Source organism: Lithobates pipiens, unplaced genomic scaffold (genome assembly GCF_037356315.1).
Source record: "Lithobates pipiens isolate NorthernLeopardFrog02 unplaced genomic scaffold, aLitPip1_a1.2 Scaffold_8, whole genome shotgun sequence".
In the NCBI taxonomy this organism is placed as follows: domain Eukaryota; kingdom Metazoa; phylum Chordata; class Amphibia; order Anura; family Ranidae; genus Lithobates; species Lithobates pipiens.
In genome coordinates, this window is record NW_027507903.1 from 286,681,067 (window position 1) to 286,702,021 (window position 20,955).

The 20,955-nt window shown below is 44.5% G+C and overlaps 1 protein-coding gene across 4 annotated transcripts in view; it reads left to right on the top strand.

Moving 5' to 3' along the window:
• The window catches only part of CCDC87 (coiled-coil domain containing 87), a 127,770-nt gene extending 107,175 nt beyond the window's left edge, over positions 1-20,595 (top strand). For 3 of the 4 annotated variants that reach the window (XM_077472316.1, XM_077472313.1, XM_077472315.1), the window contains one exon: positions 19,533-20,595. In XM_077472316.1, the coding sequence (XP_077328442.1) occupies positions 19,533-19,817 (285 nt within the window). In that variant the 3' untranslated portion in view covers positions 19,818-20,595. The remainder of the gene's footprint in view (positions 1-19,532) is intronic. The other variant, XM_077472314.1, reaches the window with a different exon arrangement.
• Positions 20,596-20,955: the final 360 nt, after the last annotated feature.

Below are 20,955 nucleotides of genomic sequence, written 5' to 3' on the forward strand. Positions count from 1 at the left end.
AAACTGACTTACCTACACACGATCATACCAAAGTCTGATCGTTTAGAATATGGTGACGTACAACATGTAGGACTAGAAAAAGGAAGTTAAATAGCCAGTAGCCAATAGCTGCCCTTGCGTCATTTTTGGTTCGTCGGGAACAGCATACAGACGAACGGTTTTCCTGATAGGAATTGATTCCGTCGGATAGATTTAAAACATGTTCTATTTCTAGGTCCGTCAGAATTTTCGGGAAAAAAAAGTCAGCTGAAGCTCACACACAATCGGAAAATATCCGATGAATTGATTCCGTCTGACTTTTTCTTCCCGGAAAGTCCGACCGTGTGTACACGGCATTACATGTATGACCTAATTCCTTTTGTAGCACAAATGATCTTGGGTAATTTAGCCTTCAACTGTGATTATGATTCATACATCCACAGGTTTTTCCTTCTTACTTGACATAAATCATGTGCAACTGTTCATATCCAATAGAAATTTCATGAAGGCTTAGAGCAATATATAATGGGGAAAGCAGCTTATTTGTCCAAGATATTGTCAACTTGAATGAATAGTTATATTTTTAGGTACATTCATTCATACTTTTAATTTTCCCTATTCTTTTGAAAATATGGACATTTATAAGCCCCTCAAGGACTAAACCAATTAAGCGGTGGAAATTTAACAGGTAAAATGTTAGGAATGACATCTTAAAATAGCTTAAAATAGTATCTATATGTTTTTCGACTTTAGTTCCCATGGTAACATAGTGCCTTGCAGGGATTAAGCCATATTTACTGTTAGCTCTTCTGAAAACAGTTCAGGAGGTTGCATTCAACCTGTCAGCTGGTGTTTGTCAGAGACCCTAGGGGTTTAACTCCATCATAAACAAATGTTAATGGATAAAATCTACATTAATTGCTGCTGAGTGAAATTCTTTGGGGAATGGTAACATTCGGAAGAGATATTGTACATGCTGGTATCCTACCCAGTTTATCGACCCAGATAAAATATATGTACTCTGAAAAAGTATTAGTGTTTGACACATACAACTGTTTATTGGTCAAACACAATAGATGCATAGCTCCCAACATTTTGAGATGGGAATGAGGGACACCTATCAGCAAAAGTATGCAGGCATAGGACACACACCCCTACAACGCCCCTTTAAAGGAGAATTGTACAAAAAAACAAGATTGGGTAAACCCACAAGTGCTTTTTTTTTACCACTACTCTTCCTTTATATTTGCTTTCGGAATTTACAAATGCAGCAATTTAGAAATCAGATGAAAGGTTTAGCACTGCAAAACACTTTTTGATAGATAAAAAGTGCATTTTATATACATCTATATAGATCAGACCAAAATGAGGGACAAATGAGAAGGAATGAGGGACAACAAAAAAAGGGATCCAAATCAGGGACAGTTGGGAGCTATGTAGATGTATGTTTTTGCTACCTAACATTGTTAGGCTGGTTTAACATTAAACTGAACTTTTTGCACAATAGCATGGAGGTAAGTGCACAGGTGCCTGAGTTGCATTTACTACGTGTGTAACATGAATTGTTGATACATTCACATAGACAAAAGTGACTTAGAAATATCTTTTAAGGGCAAGAGTAGAGGCAGATTTCACATTAGATCACTCTGTGCTTTCCTTTTCTTGTCACAAATATGGTAAAGAGAATATATAGTCTTTTCGGTTTCCTTTTTTTTGTGGGGTCCTCCTCCTAAAATCCATACCAGACCCTAATCAAGGATAAGGAAAAACACCATGCTGTTTGTCTTTTTTCTTTTGTGGGCCCACCCCCTTAACATCTACAGTGCATTGAAAAAGTACTGTAGATGTTAAGGGGGTTGGTCCTTGCCTCCTCAGCCCTGCCCACCGGAGGGACTCTCAAACGAAACCCTGCGACAAATGTTGCCCGCTCCCCACCAGCCTACGGCTTCCCCCTCCCTCCACCCCAATCCACAGCAGGTCTCCAAGGTAAACAGCCTCCCCGCTTTTCCACACCCTCGCTGCATGCCCGGCGTACTTTGGGAGCCGCCTGTGGCCCGGTGAGGCAGGGCATTGAAATTTTCCACATTTTGTCATGTTACAACCAAAAACATAAATGTATTTTATTGGGATTTTATGTGATAGACCAACACAAAGTGGCACCTAATTGTGAAGTGAAAGCAAAATGATAAATGGGTTTTAACATTTTTTTACAAATAAATATGTGAAAAGTGTGGAGTGCATTTGTATTCAGCCCCCCTGAGTCAATACATTGTAGAACCACTTTTAGTTGCAATTACAGCTGCAAGTCTTTTGGGAATGTCTCTACCAGCTTTGCACATCTAGAGAGTGAATTGTTTGCCCATTCTTCTTTGCAAAATAGCTCAAGATCTGTCAGATTGGATGGAGAGCATCTGTGAACAGCAATTTTCAGTTGGATTTAGGTCTGGACTTTGAATGGGCCATTTTAACACATGAATATGCTTTGATATAAACCATTCCATTGTGCTCTGGCTGTATGTTTAGGGTCATTGTCCTTCTGGAAGGTGAACCTCTGCCCCAGTCTAAAGCCCTAGCAGACTCTAACAAGTTTTCTTCTAAGATTGCCCTGTATTTGGCTCCAACCATCATCCCATTGTCAGAAACCATGAAATCAGGCTGAGACAGAAGTACAGTTAAATCGCACTCGTTTAACAATACAAGTAAAAAGAACAAATGTAGTCAAAACATAGCCAAAGTTCATGAACCGGAACAAATAGTCAGCCAAGCCAGAAGTCAGGGATCAATATAGTGGAAAAGCAAGCAGGATCTGGAGCCAGAAGGGATGTCAGCAAAGCAAGTCTTGAACAGGATCGCAGGAGAAAGTTTCTGTGATGTTGACCAAGACGAAGGCAGAGATCCTCTGAACTGGACAGCTTAAGTAAGCAGGATATCATCAACAGCTGAGTAACTGTGGAGAGAGATGAGAGCTGGCAATTAGCCAACAGCTGAGTGGCCAGCTCAGAGAAGGAAGGGTTGAGCCCAGCCCTGACACCCATCAACTCTGACCAACTTCCCTGTCCCTGCTGAAGAAAAGCTTCCCCACAATATGATGCTGCCACCACCATGTTTCACGGTGGGGATGGTGTGTTCAGGGTGATGAGCAGTGTTCATTTTCCGCCACACATAGCAGTTTGCTTTTAGGCCATTAAGTTCCATTTTGGTCTCATCTGACCAGAGAACCTTCTTCCACATGTTTGCTGTGTCCCCCACATGGCTTCTCACAAACTGCAAATGGGACATTCTTATGGCTTTCTTCTTGCCACTCTTCCATAAAGGCCAGATTTGTGGAGTGCAAGACTAATAGTTGTCTTGTAGACATATTATCCCACCTGAGCTGTGGATCTCTGCAGCTGCTCCAGAGTTACCATGGACCTCATGGATGCTTCTCTGATTAATGTTCTCCTTGTCTGGCCTGTCAGTTTAGGTGGACGGCCATGTCTTGGTACGTTTGCAGCTGTGCCATACTCTTTCCATTTTCGGATGATTTATTAAACAGTGCTCCGTGAGATGTTCAAAGTTGGGATCTTTTTTTTTTTATAACCAAGTCCTGCCTTAAACTTCTCCACAACTTTATCCCTGACCTGCCTGGTGTGTTCCTTGGCCTTCATGATTAGAGTTGCCACCCCATCCTTTTAAACCCGAACACCTTTGAATTACACAGGTTCTGAGGCTAATTAAATGCAGATAAGGCACCAAGTGAGTTTAGCTACCACCCTAATTAACCACAGAACCTGTGTAATTCAAAGGTGTTCAGGTTTAAAGGGATCAGGTGGCAACCATATTCATGATGCTGTTTGTTCACTAAGACCCCTTTCACACCGAGCCTCCCCGGGCGTCAGCAGTAAAGCGGCAATATTTGTAGCGCCGCTTTACCGTAGGTTTAGCGGCGCTATTTGGCCGATAGCGGGACGGTTTTAACCTGAAAAACACCTGCAGTGTGAAAGAGGTCTTAGGGTCCTTTCACACGGGGTGGATCAGTGCTGATCCTCCCCGTGGATATCGGCTTGCTCAGCGGGGATCGCCGGAGCAATCTCCCCTGAGCAGGAAGATGACAGGTCTGTCTCTGCACACTGCGCAGGGACGGACCTGTCACAGCGCCGCTCTCCCCTATGGGAGATCGGGTGATGATGGACCGCAGTGTCCGTCGTCACCCGATCCGATGACGGATGGAAAAATAGCTTTTTCCTCCGTCACACGGGTCGGATGTCAGCGGACTTGTCACCGCTGACATCCGACGCTCCATAGACCTCTATGGAGCATCCGTTCAGGTCCGCCTGAAAAACTGACAGGCGGACCTGAATGGATCGTCCGTGTGAAAGGGGCCTTAGGTTCTCTAATACAGTGGTCATCAACCCTGTCCTCAGGGCCCACTAGCAGGCCAGGTTTTATGTATTACCTTGGGGAGAAGCAGACTAAAATCACTTAGCAGCAAATGATATCACCTGTGATGTATTTCAGTTATCTTGCAAACCTGGCCTGTTAGTGGCCCTGAGGGCAGGGTTGATGGCCACTGCTCTAATAAACCTCTGAGTTCTTCACAGAACAGTTGTATTTATACTGAGATTAAATTACACACAGGTGGACTCTATTTACTAATTAGGTGATTTCTGAAGGCAATTGGCTCCACTAGATTTTAGTTACGGGTATCAAAGTAGTAAAGGGGGCTGAATACAAATGCACGCCAAACTTTTCCGATATTTACATTTTTTGAAAACCATTTATCATTTTCCTTCCACTTCACAATTATGTGCCACTTTGTGTTTTTGGTTGTAACATGACAAAATGTGAAAAATTTCAAGGGGTATGAATAATTGTTCAAGGCGCTGTATACCAGACTCTGATCCAGGATATGGTCTGGTAAAGATGAAGGGAATTCCCAACTGCATAGTTTACAAACAGAACGAAATGGCTAAATGTCAAAAAAACATTTTTAAAAACTGCATTTTTTTTCTTTGTGTCATTTTTACTGTAGTACATTGTATACACTGTACAGGTGTGCCACTTCACAGGACGGCATGTTATTTAAAGTAATCTTGTATGTTTACTGTTTGGCTTTAACCACTTGCTTACTGGGCACTTAAACCCCCCTCCTGCCCAGACCAATTTTCAGCTTTCAGCACTGATGCACTTTGAATGACAATTGCGCGGGCATACAACACTGTACCCAAATGAAATTTTTATTATTTTTTTTCCCACAAATAGAGCTTTCTTTTGGTGGGATTTAATTACAGCTGGGAGTTTTATTTTTTGCTAAACAAAAAAAGATGCAAAATAAAAAATAAAAAAAATCATGTTTAATAGTTTGTTATAAAATTTTGCAAACAGGTCCTTTTTCTCCTTCATTGAAATGCGCTGATGAGGCGGCACTGGTGGGCACTGATAGGCACAGTTAAGGCGGCACTAATAGGCACAGATAAGGTGGCACTGATAGTCACAGATAAGGCAGTACTGATGGGCACAGATAAGGCGGTACTGATGGGCAAAGATGGGCACAGATAAGATGGCACTGATGGGTGGCACGGAAGGGTGGCACTAATGGGCACTAATAGGTACCACTGATAGAGGGGACTGATGAGCACTGATAGGTGGCTCTGATAGGTGGCACTGGTAGATGACACTGATGGGCACGGATATGTGGCACTGAGGTGCAGCACTGTTATTGAGGCAGATTGTGGGCACTGATAGGTGGCACTGTGGGCACTGATGGGTGGCACTGATGGGTTGCACGTTTCTCCATATTTAGGTGGCACCGGCAGGGGGCAGGTGGGCACTGATGAGCTGGCCGTGATCGGGACTGAAGTCCCTCTCACGGCCGCCAGTGATCGGCTTTTTTCTCCTCGCGCTGTCAGCTCTAGGAGGAAAAATAGCCGATTACCGGCTCTGTTGTGATCACATGATCAGCTGTCATTGGCTGACAGCTGATCATGTGGTAAGGGGTCGGAATCGCCCCCTTGATCCGATCTGTGAGGGGGCGCGCAGGCCTCTCGTGCACAGGACGACGTCAATAGACGTCGTCCCGGCAAAGCAGGTCCGCGCTGTAGCCGTCATTCGTCTATAGCGCAGATCTATAGAGGTTAAACATTTGTACATATCTCCCAGGGCAGAGCCCAGCTCCCCATGCATATTATTAAGTTGGGGAGCCCTATGCATATTTTGCAACAAAAAAGCAACCCAGTATGGGCCAAATTGTAATTTTGTTTTGGAAATGTCACAGCACTAAAGACGCACCACTTTTTTTTTTTTTTATTTCCCTTAAGCAGTGCCCGGCCCCCTGTTCCCTTTGTTTGTCCTTGCCTATTACCCTTTTAAGTGGCTAGAATTGATAATATTTTTGCTCCCATTGATTTCAGTGGGGTTTACATTCATGTTTATCCTTACTGAGCAGTTAGACCCCTTTTCACACCACATCACCCATAGCGTGGGCGGTAAAACGCTGCTATTTTAAGCCTTGTATTACCGCTGGAGTTGCGGCGCATTTCGGCCGCTAGCGGGGCGCTTTTACCACCCGCTAGCGGCCCAGAAAGGGTTAAAACCGCCGGCAATACGCCGCAATAGCGGCGTTTTGCCAGCGGTATTACAGCGTTGCCCCATTGATTTCAATGGGGAGCAGTGGTGGAGGAGAAGTAAACACACCGCTCCTTCACCGCTCCAAAGAAGCTGCCTGCAGGACTTTTCCCTGATGTCCTGCCAGCGCACCGCTGTAGTGTGAAAGCCCTCTGGCTTTCACACTACAAACAATGGTGCAGCTTTTTTAGGGTGGATTGCAGGCGCTATTTCTAACGCTATAGCGCCTGCAAAACGCCCTGGTGTGAAAGGGGTCTTAATGTTAACCATAATTAACCCTGTCTGTGCTGGCAGATCTCTTTACGAGTTGTAGATTTCAAAACTGTCTGCTCTAATAAAGGGTGAAAGATCTCAGGGCTTGGGTTCTGTATTGTATGGTAATGAGAGGAAACTCAGCCTGTCCCCACTTTGTCCCTCCATTTTCACTTATAAATTGCTCAGTAGCTTGCAGTTTGTTCAAAGTCCAGCCAAAAAAAAATAAACACAAAAAACATAAGAAATATTTAAAAATGTGTTTTTAGGTGTGTTATGATATTGGGAAAACGTAACAAACATTTAGTGAGGTTTTCCCCAAACTGACAACAAAAGTTGAACTATACTTAAATTCACGTGTCCAAACACAAGGCCCGCAGGTCGAATCCCGCCAGCCAGGCCATTTTATGTGGCCCTCGTACCTCTCCTGCAGACCCCCTTCGTCTCTGCCCTCACCTTGTTTCAGCAGTTGGTGTAGAGAGGAGGAAAAAACTACTTCTCCAGACCCTTCACTCTTTGCTACCCTGCTCCAACCCCAGCTTATTCCCAGCAGCAGCACAAGCTAAGGGCGTGCACTGTGATGTAAGGGAGGGTGGGGGACTCTTGAATTCTGATGGTGGTGGGCAGGGGAGGACTGACCATTTGGCCACTTGGGCACTGCCCGAGGGCCCCGGGCCACTAGGGGGACCCATCAGGGTTGCCAGCCTCAGTAAAATCAGTGACAGTATGTAAAAATCTGTGTTTTTTTTACATCTGTCTCTGAAATGTCCCTCACCGAGATCCTTTTGGTCTAAAAATCCTGAGATTATAGCTGCCCCACCTCTCTAGTACTTTCTCAGCCAATAGAAACATGTCTATGTCTGTGTGTACATGTATATGTATACTGTGTGATTGTATACTGTGTGTGTGCGTTTGTGTATACTGTGTGGCCCCATAATCTCTGATTGCCTGGGGGCCCCATAATCTCCTATTGCCCGGGGGCCCCATAAGTTGTCAGTCCGCCCCTGGTGATGGGGGATTTTGACATTTGATGTAAGGGGGGTGGGGGTTGCTATGGAAATCTAGTCTTACAGACACAACTGGCCCTTTGAGGGCAACCACAGTGGTAATGGAGTTTGAGGCTCCCTTCACAAATGTTTCATCTGCAGTTCACAGCATGGGGGTCTAATGCATCCCTGTTCACCAATTCTGGTGCGTATCAGGTCCAAATTTTTGCCTGATTTTGCACCTAAATCAGAACAGAAGACACACAGGAACCTTTTTAAATGCAGACCGCAGCCACCCCAGAGCTGTGTAAACCGGCTTCATTTAGAGTCAGTTACACTCTCCTGTCATGCGAATTGGATGCAAGGAAACCTGCATCCAATTTGAATATGTGTGAACCTGGCCTGACACCTCTGCTTTAAAGCCTCTTGCACATGGTCATCTGAGCCCGTGCAAAGTACATTTTGGCATATTTGCACTACCTGAAAAGCCCAGGTGCTCTGTACATCTGCCCATAGACATAAAAGGCTGTGCATGACTGTACTCAAGTATATAACAGTGCTTGCGTAAACACAAGTATAGCATAAGGGCATATACAAAAATTTAAATTTTTTTTTTTTTTTTTTGTTTGCTTATGTAGTGGCCATAACCCGTTGCAGGGCGGCCTTGACTTTATGGGCTTACCAGCCACCTTTTCCTGGCCTGCTCTTCCACCTCTAGGGGCTCCCAGGGTTGACACCCAACGACCTGAACACTGACACAGATGAAGTCCTCTTTAAAAGTTTTTTTTTTGCATTAAGAATAATTAACACAGTCTCTTAGAGAACAGAGGGCATGGGTGAAGAACTCAAGCACCTTAAACTGCAGGACTAGCAAAGTCTCTATTTCCACCCAGAGAGTAGCCACTCGCAGCTGGGTACTTCAAGGCTGAACAGATCTCTAGCCAGAGATCATGGCAGTCAGCACGTTGACTCATACTTGAACAATCAACTAAGGGTGAACAGGAACCTTTTTCCTCCGTACCTGGAACGTTTTCCATCTCCTCAATGGTACTGGAAAAGTGTGAGTTCGTCAATGTCCTTCTCAACTCAGTAACCAGGCACTTGCCGGCCCTCCTCCGAAGAGTCCTCCCCTGGTCACTTTCCATGAGAGCACACCTGGAAACTTTGAATCCTCCCTCAGTTACTGCACCTCGGACCAGCAGGTTCCAAGACTCAGGAACGGATGGATCCCTACCCCAGACCAAGCAGGTCTATCAGGGGCCACTGACAGGAACATGTTGCGGGGTGTCGAACACTCCGTGCCCAGCACCCCTCACATGGCTACACCAGTCCTGGAACCAGACAGGAGTACACGGGTCTCACAAACAACTCCGGAACCCTGAACACGTGACCCAAAGCCTTTGTCAGGTCACCTAGAGCCCAGGTGACAGATGCACACCGTAGGGTTTAGGAATGCACCGCAAGGTTGTGGACCCTATGGCTGACTGCTGCAGACGGGGGACAGATCCCACTGGGGTTAGAGCGTAAGATTCCCTGGGGCACGGAGTCTAAGGCCGCGTACACACGGGCGGACTGTTCGCCCAACTTTGTCCGCTGAACAGTGTTTGGGCGGACAGTCCGCTCGTGTGTGGGCTTTCAGCGGACAGTTTCAGCGGACAGTTGGACGGACAAGGTTTTTCGGAATTTCCGAAAAACTGTCCGCTGAAACCTTGTTTGAGCGAACAGTCCGCCCGTGTGTAGGCTTTTTCGTCAAACAAAGTTGCGCGCATGCTCAGAAAGGATTTTCACGCCGAAAGCTATAATGCAGTGTATAGGACGTCGTATTTTTCGTCCCGTCGTACGTGCCGTTCACGTCATCGCGCACGGTTTCAGCAAACTGTTCGTCCGTCGTGTGTGGCCATGTCCGTCCATGCTAAGTTTGAGCGGACTGTTTGCCGAAACTGTTGGACGGACAAAGTTGGGCGAACAGTCCGCGCGTGTGTACGCGGCCTTAGAGCCAGCAGGTGTTCACCAGTGCCTCTGGTGGTGAGGATGGACTTGGCTGCAACTGGCTCCAGGTCGCGACCCCCAGGGTTCCCCAGCTCACACCCACAGTAGGCAACTGGAGGATAGGGATGGTGAGGGACAAAGCCAAGGTCGGGGCCACAAGCAGACAAGAATAGTCGGGTACACGCCAAAAGGTCAGGATCACAGGCAAACAGGGATAGTCAAGACACGCCAAAGTCGGTAACGGAAAACAGTAGCAGAGCACATGGCAGGAAACAGGAAGCTAACACACAAAGGTTGATCAGCAGGATAGGCTAGCAGTGCACAGGTTAATATAGAGTTGTCTGATAGGAGCTAGGGTGGAGCCATGCCAGAGGATAGATTATAAAAGCAGTCAGGTGAGGCTCGGCTGGTCTCTAGAAATGAACACATGCAGACAGGTAAGCAGACGAACTCTATTGCATAACCATGACAGTACCCCCCCTCTTATGAGGCCTCCCCCTTCCCCGCCTGGGACCAGGTTTAGAGGGGAACTTCAAATGAAACTTCCTCAACAGACGAGGTGCAAAGACCTCGGAAGCCGAAATCCACGACCTCTCCTCAGGACCAAAACCTTTCCAGTGCACGAGGTACTGGAGAATGCCTCTACAGAGTCGGGAATCCAAAATTTGGCTAACCTCGTACTCCTGATCCTCCTCAGAAACCGGTGCTACGGTAGAGAGAGGATGAGAAAACTTATTGAGGACTAAAGGCTTCAGAAGGGCAACATGGAATCTGGAGCTTGAAACAAACCGGATTCAGTTTAGAAATGATGGTGTATGGACCAATGAATCTTGGGGCAAATTTGAGGGAAGGAACCCGGAGTTTGATGTTCCTGGTGGAGAGCCAGACTTTGTCTCCTGGCAGAAGAGAAGGTGGCTTACGCCTGCGACGGTCAGCAAAACTCTTGAATTTGTTGGCAGCTTTCTGGAGGGAATCATGAACGTCAGCCCACATGGAATTGAATGATTCCTGAACAGTAGCCAAAGCTGGAATGTCAGAAGAACAAGTCATAGGAAGAGGAAGCTGAGGATGTCTTCCATAAACAGTGACAAAGGGTGTTTTCTGAGAACTGACATTAACATGATTATTGTGGGAGAACTCAGCCCACGGTAATAGTGATGCCCAATAATCATGATGGGCAGAGACCAAGGTACGGAGAAAGACCTCCAACTCCTGATTAACTCTCTCAGTCTGGCCATTGGATTGGGGATGATAAGAAGAGGTAAAACAAGGTAATATCGAGGGATTTGCAAAAGGCTCTCCAAAAACGAGAAGTAAATTGCACACCCCTGTCCGAAACGACATGAGAAGGAACACCATGAAGGCGGAAAATCTCTCGTACAAAAATGGGAACCAAGGCAGGGGCAGAAGGGAGACCAGGAAGAGGAACAAAATGAGCCATCTTGGAGAACCGATCGATTACTACCCAAATGGCCGTATTATTCTCCGACAGTGGAAGATCAGTGATAAAATCCATGGCGATATGAGACCAGGGCTCCTTAGGAATGGGCAAGGGCATGAGAAGACCAGCAGGGGCTTGAGTGGAAGATTTAGACTGAGCACAGACGTGACAATCCTTAACATAGTCTTTAACATCCGAGCGGAGATTAGGCCACCAGTAGTGACGACTGATGAGCAGGAAGGATCGGAGGAACCCAGCATGACCTGCCACCTTGGAATCATGTCTCCAACGAAGGATCTTAGTTCTTAGCTCCATGGAAACAAAGGTCTTACCAGGAGGAATTTTTGATTCCAGGGTGGTAGAATGGGCAACAATGCAAGAGGTAGGAATGATCGGCTCAGGATCAGGGTTGGACTCCTCGTCCAAAGTGTCAAATGACCTAGAGAGCGCATCAGCTCGACCGTTGCTGGAACCAGGTTTGTACGTAATCGTGAATTTAAAACGAGAAAAGAAGAGACTCCAACTGGCCTGTCTGGGGTTCAGACGTTTAGCATTTTGTAGGTACTGTAGATTCTTAAATATTTCATTGACAAAGTTCTGGAACACAGCTGGAGCATTACACAAACCAAAAGGCATAACCAAGTATTCGTAATGCCCGTCCCTAGTGTTAAACGCGCTCTTCCATTCGTCACCTTCCCGTATTCTAATGAGATTGTATGCACCTCTGAGATCCAACTTAGTGAAAATGGAAGCCCCCTTCAACCTGTCAAATAGCTCAGATATTAGAGGTAAGGGGTAACGGTTTTTAATAGTCACAGCGTTTAAACCTCTATAGTCAATGCAGGGTCTGAGGGTACCATCCTTTTTGGCAACGAAAAAGAACCCTGCTCCTGCAGGCGATGAGGATTTCCGGATGAAACCTCTCTCCAGATTCTCGGCGACATACTCAGACATGGCCTGGGTCTCTGGAATGGACAAAGGGTAGGTACGACCCCTGGGCAGGGTTGCTCCAGGGACAAGGTCAATAGCACAGTCAAAAGATCTGTGAGGAGGAAGCACCTCAGCAGACTTCTTGCAGAACACATCCCGCAAATCGCTGTATGCCGCGGGAAGATCGGACGATACAGATGTGGTAGCAATGGGAAGTTTCCTCTTGGGGGTCACCTTAGGAAGACAAGACGAGAAACACGAAGGACCCCAGGCCAGGATCTGCCCAGAGATCCAGTCCACATGTGGCGAGTGGAGCTGTAGCCAAGGAAGGCCCAATACAATGGGGGTAGAGGCCTTGGGTAGGATGAGGAAGGAGATCCACTCCTGGTGGAGTATCCCTACCGACATCCTAATAGGTAGCGTCTGGAAACGGATAGGGCCCCCTGGGAGCACAGTGCCATCAATTGCCGAGACTACTAGTGGAGTAGCGAGGGGAGAAAGGGTAAGCTTCATAGAAGAAGCAGTTCTCCTGTCCATAAAATTGCCGGCAGACCCGGAGTCCAGATATGCTAGGACCGATTGGGAAGAACTGCCTACATGGAGGAACACCGGAAGAAGGAGACAAGAAGGTGATGTTTCTGGGTCCAATACTCCACCTTCCAAATGTATTAGACCCGAGCGTTTCCTGGACGGAGCGAGCAGGAGTCACGAAAATGACCCTTGCCCCCACAATAAAGACACAAGCCCAGAGTTCTGCGTCTAGCACGTTCTTCGGGGGTTAGTCTGGTCCGGCCCAGCTGCATGGGTTCCTCAGACAGAGGATGCTCCACAGGCCGACGGGGAAAAAGCTCAGGCTGACTAGATACTAGGGAGTGCTGGCGTCTTTTTTCTAAGGACCTCTCCTGGAAACGAATGTCAATCTGATTACATAAGGAAATTACATCGTCCAGACCGGCGGGGATAGCTCTTCCTGCTAATTCGTCGTTCACTCGGTCAGAGAGGCCATGTAAAAAGGTTGTGACCAGGGCCTCATTGTTCCAGCTCAATTCCTTCCGCTGTAAGGATACGGAACTGAAGTGCATATTGGCCCACTGAACAAGATTCTTGGCGAAGGCGTAAAAGGGCACTAGCCGCAGAAGAAACCGGAGCTGGCTCCTCGAAGATGTTACGAAAGAGCTTCAAGAAGTTGGACAGGCTGGAAACCACTGGGTCATTTTTCTCCCACAGGGGAGCAGCCCAGGCTAAAGCTTCACCGGAGAGGAGGGAAATTATATAGGCTACCTTTGCCCGATCAGACAGAAAGTTTTGAGGCTGGAGCTCAAAATGAATGGTGCATTGGCTGAGGAAGCCTCTGCAGGCCTTGGAGTCCCCAGAAAAATGGGACGGAGCTGGCAGTAATAATGAATGCGTGGATGCGACTGGTGCGATAGGTGCAGTCGCAGACTGTACTTGAGGCTGCAGGTTCGGGGTTCCCAAGGAAGCATGTAGCTGCTCAAAGCAGGAAGCCAGATCCTGAAGGAATCGCATCACCTGAGTCTGATTAGATTCCTGGGTCTTGAGTCTCCGCACTATGCCCTGCAATGGATCGACTGCAGGGAGCGGCACGTCAGCCGGGTCCATGGCTGATCAAACTGTCAGGTCACCTAGAGCCCAGGTCACAGATGCACACCGTAGGGTTTAGGAATGCACCGCAAGGTTGTGGACCCTACGGGTGACTGCTGCAGACGGGGGACAGATCCCACTGAGGTTAGAGCGTAAGATTCCCTGGGGCGCGGAGTCTAAGAGCCAGCAGGTGTTCACCAGCGCCTCTGGTGGTGAGGATGGACTTGGCTGCAACTGGCTCCAGGTCGCGACCCCCAGCTCACACCCACAGTAGGCAACAGGATAGGAATGGTGAGGGACAAAGCCAAGGTCGGGGGCCACAAGCAGACAAGAATAGTCGGGTACATGCCAAAAGGTCAGGATCACAGGCAAACAGGGATAGTCAAGACACGCCAAAGTCGGTAACGGAAAACAGTAGCAGAGCACACAGCAGGAAACAGGAAGCTAACACACAAAGGTTGATCAGCAGGATAGGCTAGCAGTGCACAGGTTAATATAGAGTTGTCTGATAGGAGCTAGGGTGGAGCCATGCCAGAGGATGGATTATAAAAGCAGTCAGGTGAGGCTCGGCTGGTCTCTAGAAATGATCACATGCAGACAGGTAAGCAGACGAACTCTATTGCATAACCATAACAGCCTTGAAGGGGCAGGTGCCCCCCTTTCCGGTCACAGCCCACTCCACAAGGGCAATCGGAACGTCTTGGGCCTTCCTACACCAAGCGTTGGTCGCTCAGGTGTGTAAGGCCTGGTCGTCTGTCCACATGTTTACAAAGTTCTACAAGGTAGACGTCAGTGCATCGATTGATGCCTGTTTTGGCCGCAAAGTTTTGCAGGCGGCCGTGTAGTTGAAATTGAATATGCAACCGATACTTTTTCTTGGTTTTTCGAAAAAATGCAGTACTGTTATGTTAATGCACTGTAGCATTACTTCCGCAGTTGGATGTGGTCTTGGGGTTCACTCCTGTTGAGGATACCCTGTGGTTTTGTGGTGGTTTTTCCACGCACTGCTGTTTTTTTGTGGCTGAAATTAAAAAGTTTGAACAAAACCGCGCTTAGGCAATACGGGAACCAGAAAGAATACAGAGAGCAAGAAGCATACAACTATCTATATATACGGGTTGCAGCCCCCCAACCAAGAAATCCCCGCAAGGGTCTTTCAAAATAATCGACAATTTCAAGAGAATGTGAGGTGTCCGGCGCTACCCGATATTAAAAGGTGAATATCACCCTTATTTCCACTAGATACAATATTACCACAATACAGTAGGTTGTTCGTTATAAGTTTGTAGAAAACAATTGTATCCTCACCATAAAAATTCAATAGACTGTGCATAAAAGGAATACAGGAAATCTTCTAAAGTGCTTTTGTGTAAGAATAAGTGCTACATATAGTACTTAGTGTGAGTCACACGCGTATTCACACAATTCCCTATATATGTTATATTAATCACTATTCATAAACTTCAAAAACAAGCTAAAGTGCAACCTCATAAAAAACCCAAAATAATATGACTATAAAATTTACTATATGCACCAAACCCCAGACCTTGTATATCCAAATGTGCAAAAATGCAAGATAATCTTACTAGATAAATGCATATACCATAAATATCAACCAGGATATGTATATATTATAGAAAAAGGAGATAAATATATATGAAATTATGTGCTTTAAATCAAAAATTTCAAGTTTTCCCAAACAACATTAGATGAACAGTAGAACCAAAAAATAAAATAAAAAACCAAAAGCAGAAAAAGAAAAAATGAAAAAAATGAAAAAAAAAACACAAAAAAGTCTGTTAATGTCCACACGTGAAAACAAAGAAGATTACAAAAATTCAGACAAAAATATTGATTGTGCAAATACAACAGGAATAAAGTGACTTTCGTGCTTGCGACTAAATTCTCCAGGTTGACTGTGTGCTCCCCCACAAGGTTCCCCACTCACCGGAATGATACCCCCCTACAGGGGTAATGGGCCTTCAAATAAATCCTTATGCGATTCCAGAAATCAATTCCATATGCGATGCGATTGCTCCAACAAAAACACCCCTCCAGGGGTTTTTCACCTTTGAATGCGATCCCAATTTTCAGGTACCATATACGCAATCCAACAGAGGAGGGGGTCCAATTTAATCCTCATAGGAGAAAAAATATAAAATCTCCATAGTGTAGTAAATGATTTAAATGTGAACAAAAATAGGGGCACTAGTTTTAATGGTAAAAGAAACCTTTATTTTTAAGAAGCACATGTGCCAAAAAGTGTATAAAGAAAGATAATTTTTTATATAAAAAATCTTTCAACAAAAAAGTATATAAAAAATAATTAACATCCCACTTAACAGTTCATAAGCCAGTGGGAATTAATCATAAAAAACAACAAATGACAGGACAAAAATTAATAAAAAATTAATTAATTAATTAATAAAAAAACAAACAGTCTCAAACAAGTTAAAATCAAGCTATGAAGAAAGCTAGCAGAGGGTAGAATAAAAACTCTCAGAAAGCTCACACCACAATAAATTTCAAATTATTTAGTCAGCAAGAGGTCCGCAAACTAAAGAGGACATGCATCCAAAAGATGGCTTTTAGTGTCAGCAGTTTGCCGTTTCAAAAGTGTGGAAACCTCACTGCTAACCCCGGGTTGTGGCTATAAAAAATACAAAAAAAGTTTTTTCTGAAGCTTGCAGAGGATGTTTGTATTTTTTATAGCCACAACCCGGGGTTAGCAGTGAGGTTTCCACACTTTTGAAACGGCAAACTGCTGACACTAAAAGCCATCTTTTGGATGCATGTCCTCTTTAGTTTGCGGACCTCTTGCTGACTAAATAATTTGGAATTTATTGTGGTGTGAGCTTTCTGAGAGTTTTTAATCTACCCTCTGCTAGCTTTCTTCATAGCTTGATTTTAACTTGTTTGAGACTGTTTGTTTTTTTATTAATTAATTAATCTTTTATTAATTTTTGTCCCGTCATTTGTTGTTTTTTATGATTAATTCCCACTGGTTTATGAACTGTTAAGTGGGATGTTAATTATTTTTTATATACTTTTTTGTTGAAAGATTTTTTATATAAAAAATTATCTTTCTTTATACATTTTTTGGCACATGTGCTTCTTAAAAATAAAGGTTTCTTTTACCATTACAACTAGTGCCCCTATTTTTGATCACATTTAAATCATTTACTACACTATGGAGATTTTATATTTTTTCTCCTATGAGGATTAAATTGGACCCCCTCCTCTGTTGGATTGCGTATATGGTACCTGAAAATTGGGATCGCATTCAAAGGTTAAAAACCCCTGGAGGGGTGTTTTTGTTGGAGCAATCGCATCGCATATGGAATTGAAGTCTGGAATCGCATAAGGATTTATTTGAAGGCCCATTACCCCTGTAGGGGTGTATCGTTCCGGTGAGTGGGGAACCTTGTGGGGGAGCACACAGTTACCTGGAGAATTTAGTCGCAAGCACGAAAGTCACTTTATTCCTGTTGGATTTGCACAATCAAGATTTTTGTCTGAATTTTTGTAATCTTCTTTGTTTTCACGTGTGGACATTAACAGACTTTTTTGTGTTTTTTTTCATTTTTTTCATTTTTTCTTTTTCTGCTTTTGGTTTTTTATTTTATTTTTTGGTTCTGCTGTTCATCTAATGTTGTTTGGGAAAACTTAAAATTTTTGATTTAAAGCACATAATTTCATATATATTTATCTCCTTTTTCTATAATATATAAATATCCTGGTTGATATTTATGGTATATGCATTTATCTAGTAAGATTATCTTGCATTTTTGCACATTTGGATATACAAGGTCTGGGGTTTGGTGCATATAGTAAATTTTATAGTCATATTATTTTGGGTTTTTTATGAGGTTGCACTTTAGCTTGTTTTTGAAGTTTATGAATAGTGATTAATATAACATATATAGGGAATTGTGTGAATACGCGTGTGACTCACACTAAGTACTATATGTAGCACTTATTCTTACACAAAAGCACTTTAGAAGATTTCCTGTATTCCTTTTATGCACAGTCTATTGAATTTTTATGGTGAGGATACGATTGTTTTCTACAAACCTATAACGAACAACCTACTGTATTGTGGTAATATTGTATCTAGTGGAAATAAGGGTGATATTCACCTTTTAATATCAGGTAGCGCCGGACACCTCATATTCTCTTGAAATTATCGACTGTTTTTTTGTGGGTTTAGTTTCACTAGTTCCCACCTGCCATGGTGGATGAAGTTTTTATGCTGTTTTTCCCACCCCTCGTTTGGCACTGCTTGGGGACGTCCCATTTTGTTATAGAGAGGAGCTGTGTTGGTCGGTGAATTACAGAGAAAAGGATTTTTTACGGTGATACAAAAATCATATTTTTTCTTCGATTTCCCTTCTAAATGTTTTTTTTTCTTTTCTTTTTTCTCACTTCCTGTTTCTCCTCAGTAAACTTCACACCATCATCCGAGTGGTGTTTAGTCAGGGAAGTTAGAAATTCTGACAAAGAAAACAAAGAAAAAAAATATTTCGAAGGGAAATCGAAGGAAAAGATAAGTGAACCAACAATGCACTAGCTTAAAGGAACCTATTTAGAAAATAAAAAACAAACCTTTACAACCCCTTTAACAATTGCAAAAAGAAAAACCTGCAAGATAAAGGTAGAATTACTTACATGAGAACGAAGCCCCCGCAGCCGTCCTTGTCTCCCCCTCGGGCCAGCGACATTTCTCCAGGGGATTACTACCGGGTATCGTGGCTCCGGCGCTGTGATTGGCCGGAGCTGCGATGACGTCACTCCCACGCATGCGTGCGGGAGCCACCGGGAACGGCACAGTACAACTGAAGCAACGGCATGTACGTGTCATCAAGAGCAGTGAACGCTGCCATGTGATTAAAAGCCCATCCCCCCCACCGTTAGAATCACTCTCTAGGATGCACTTAACCCCTTCATTGCCCCCTACTGGTTAACTCCTTCACTGCCAGTGTCATTTACGCAGTTTTGCTAGCATTTTGATAGCACTGATTGCTGTATAAATGACAATGGTCCCAAAATAGTGTTAAAAATGTCCGATGTGTCTGCCATAATGTCGCAGTCACGATAAAAATCGCAGATCACCGACATTACTAATAAAAAAAATATATAATAAAAATGCCATAGAGCTATCCCCTATTTTGTAGATGCTATAACTTTTGCGCAAACCAATCAATAAACGCGTTTTGCTTTTTTTTTTACCAAAAATATGTAGAAGAATACATATCGGCCCAAACTGAGGAAAAAAATAGTTTTTTTATATATATTTTGGGGGGATATTTATTATGGAAAAAAATAAAAAATAATGCTTTTTTTTTTTTTTTTTTTTATTGTCGCTATTTTTTTGTTTATAGCGCAAAAAATAAAAACTACAGAAGTGTCAAATACCAAATAGAAATACCACCAAAAGAAAGATCTATTTGCGAGGAAAAAAGGACGTCAATTTTGTTTGGGTATAGCATCGCACGACCGCGCAATTGTCAGTTAAAGCGACGCAGTGCCGTATCACAAAAAGTGCTCTGGTCAGGAAGGGGGTAAAACCTTCCGGGGCTGAGGTGGTTAAATTGTGTCTGCAAACAAAATGCCATTCGGTTAGGGGTTACATGATCTGCTTGAAACCAACTGAATGGCAGTTCAGGAAACTGGCAAAGATGTAAACCGGCATATAACCGTAGAATGGAAGAATTTGGCGATGATACTTTTTTTTTTCACCTCTCTTCCAGGCCTATCGCTACTGTCAGACCAACGCAGAGCGACACAGCCTCTTGAGTGATATCCTTGTGCGGCTGGGGGAGAAGGAGTCACGTCTACGTCCCGGCGCGTTGGCCCAGAATTATCCAAGCGGATCTACCTGCAGTTTACAAGCTTACAGCCTGAGCCGTCACTTGACTTATGATTTAAAAAAAATAAAAAATAAAAACCACAATTCCATATTGATGTGGCAAGCTCGAAGATCAAAATCTTTTTACATTTTACTGTGCTCTTTAGTATTTAGATTTCTTGAATGAGCTTCATTTAATAAGGCAAAGAGCACAATGCAGTAATCTGTGGCTGCGGACTGTTTCATTGGTTAGCTACACAACACTGTTAAAATAACAGAACATTGCTTTCTAGCTCCTTTGCCATACAAAGTGCCAGTGTTCTGTATAAAACTGTCCCCCCATCGGATAGTGTCTACTCCGCACTGCGCAGCGCTTGCGCGGTACGGAGGACAAGGAGACTCCGAAAGTCTCAGAAGAAGAACGGCGCCTGCGGCCAGTTTGAAACCCCACCATCCAAGTGGATATATATGGTAGCAGTTAGTAAGACGGCCCCTCGCAGGCTCGCTTTGCTCGCTGTGCTACAGGCATGGCCGCGCTTCGCTCGGCTATTTTTTATTCTAACTCTGTGTCCACTTGGATGGTGGGGCTTGAACCTGGACTCAGTTCGCAGGCGCCGCTCATCTTCTGAGACTTTCGGCGTCTCCTTGTCTTCCGTACTGCGCAAGCACTATGTGATAGGGGACAGATCTCGACACAACACCAGTACAGCGCTCTCGTACCCCTGAAGGTAACAGCAACCTGCGACCAATCTCCTCTCAGGGCCGGTGAGGCAGCCGACAGATCACATGTATATTGAAACTCTCAATTCTACTCTGTTCATCTTGTGTTTTTCTTCCCTGAACATCCAGTGCTTTGTATCCGGGAAATGAACCTCGTTATAGTACACTGTGCAGAGAACGTAGCTGCAAGATTCCTGATTTTTGTATCAAATGTAAATACCGTTGAATAAAAGTGACACTTCTTATTTTGTAGCAATCGCAAAACTTCAAGACACGTGTCCACTCATTAAAATTAGTAGAAAAGAAGTTTAACCTTAACCACTTGACCACTGGGCACTTAAACCCCTTCCTAACCAGACCAATTTTCAGATTTTGGTGCTCTCACAATTAGTCATGCAAAAAAAATAAAATTCTTTGTTTCTGTATTGCACAGTATGGGGAGAGTATTGGCACTGAGCAGCGCTGCGGACACTACACATCCAGCCCACAGCACTGCTGCCATCTCTCCGCATCTCCCTTTGCACTGTACCGATCGGTACAGAGAGGGGAGGGAGGAACCGGCGTGACGCCAGTTTGTTTACAAGTGATTGCTCCGTCATTTGACG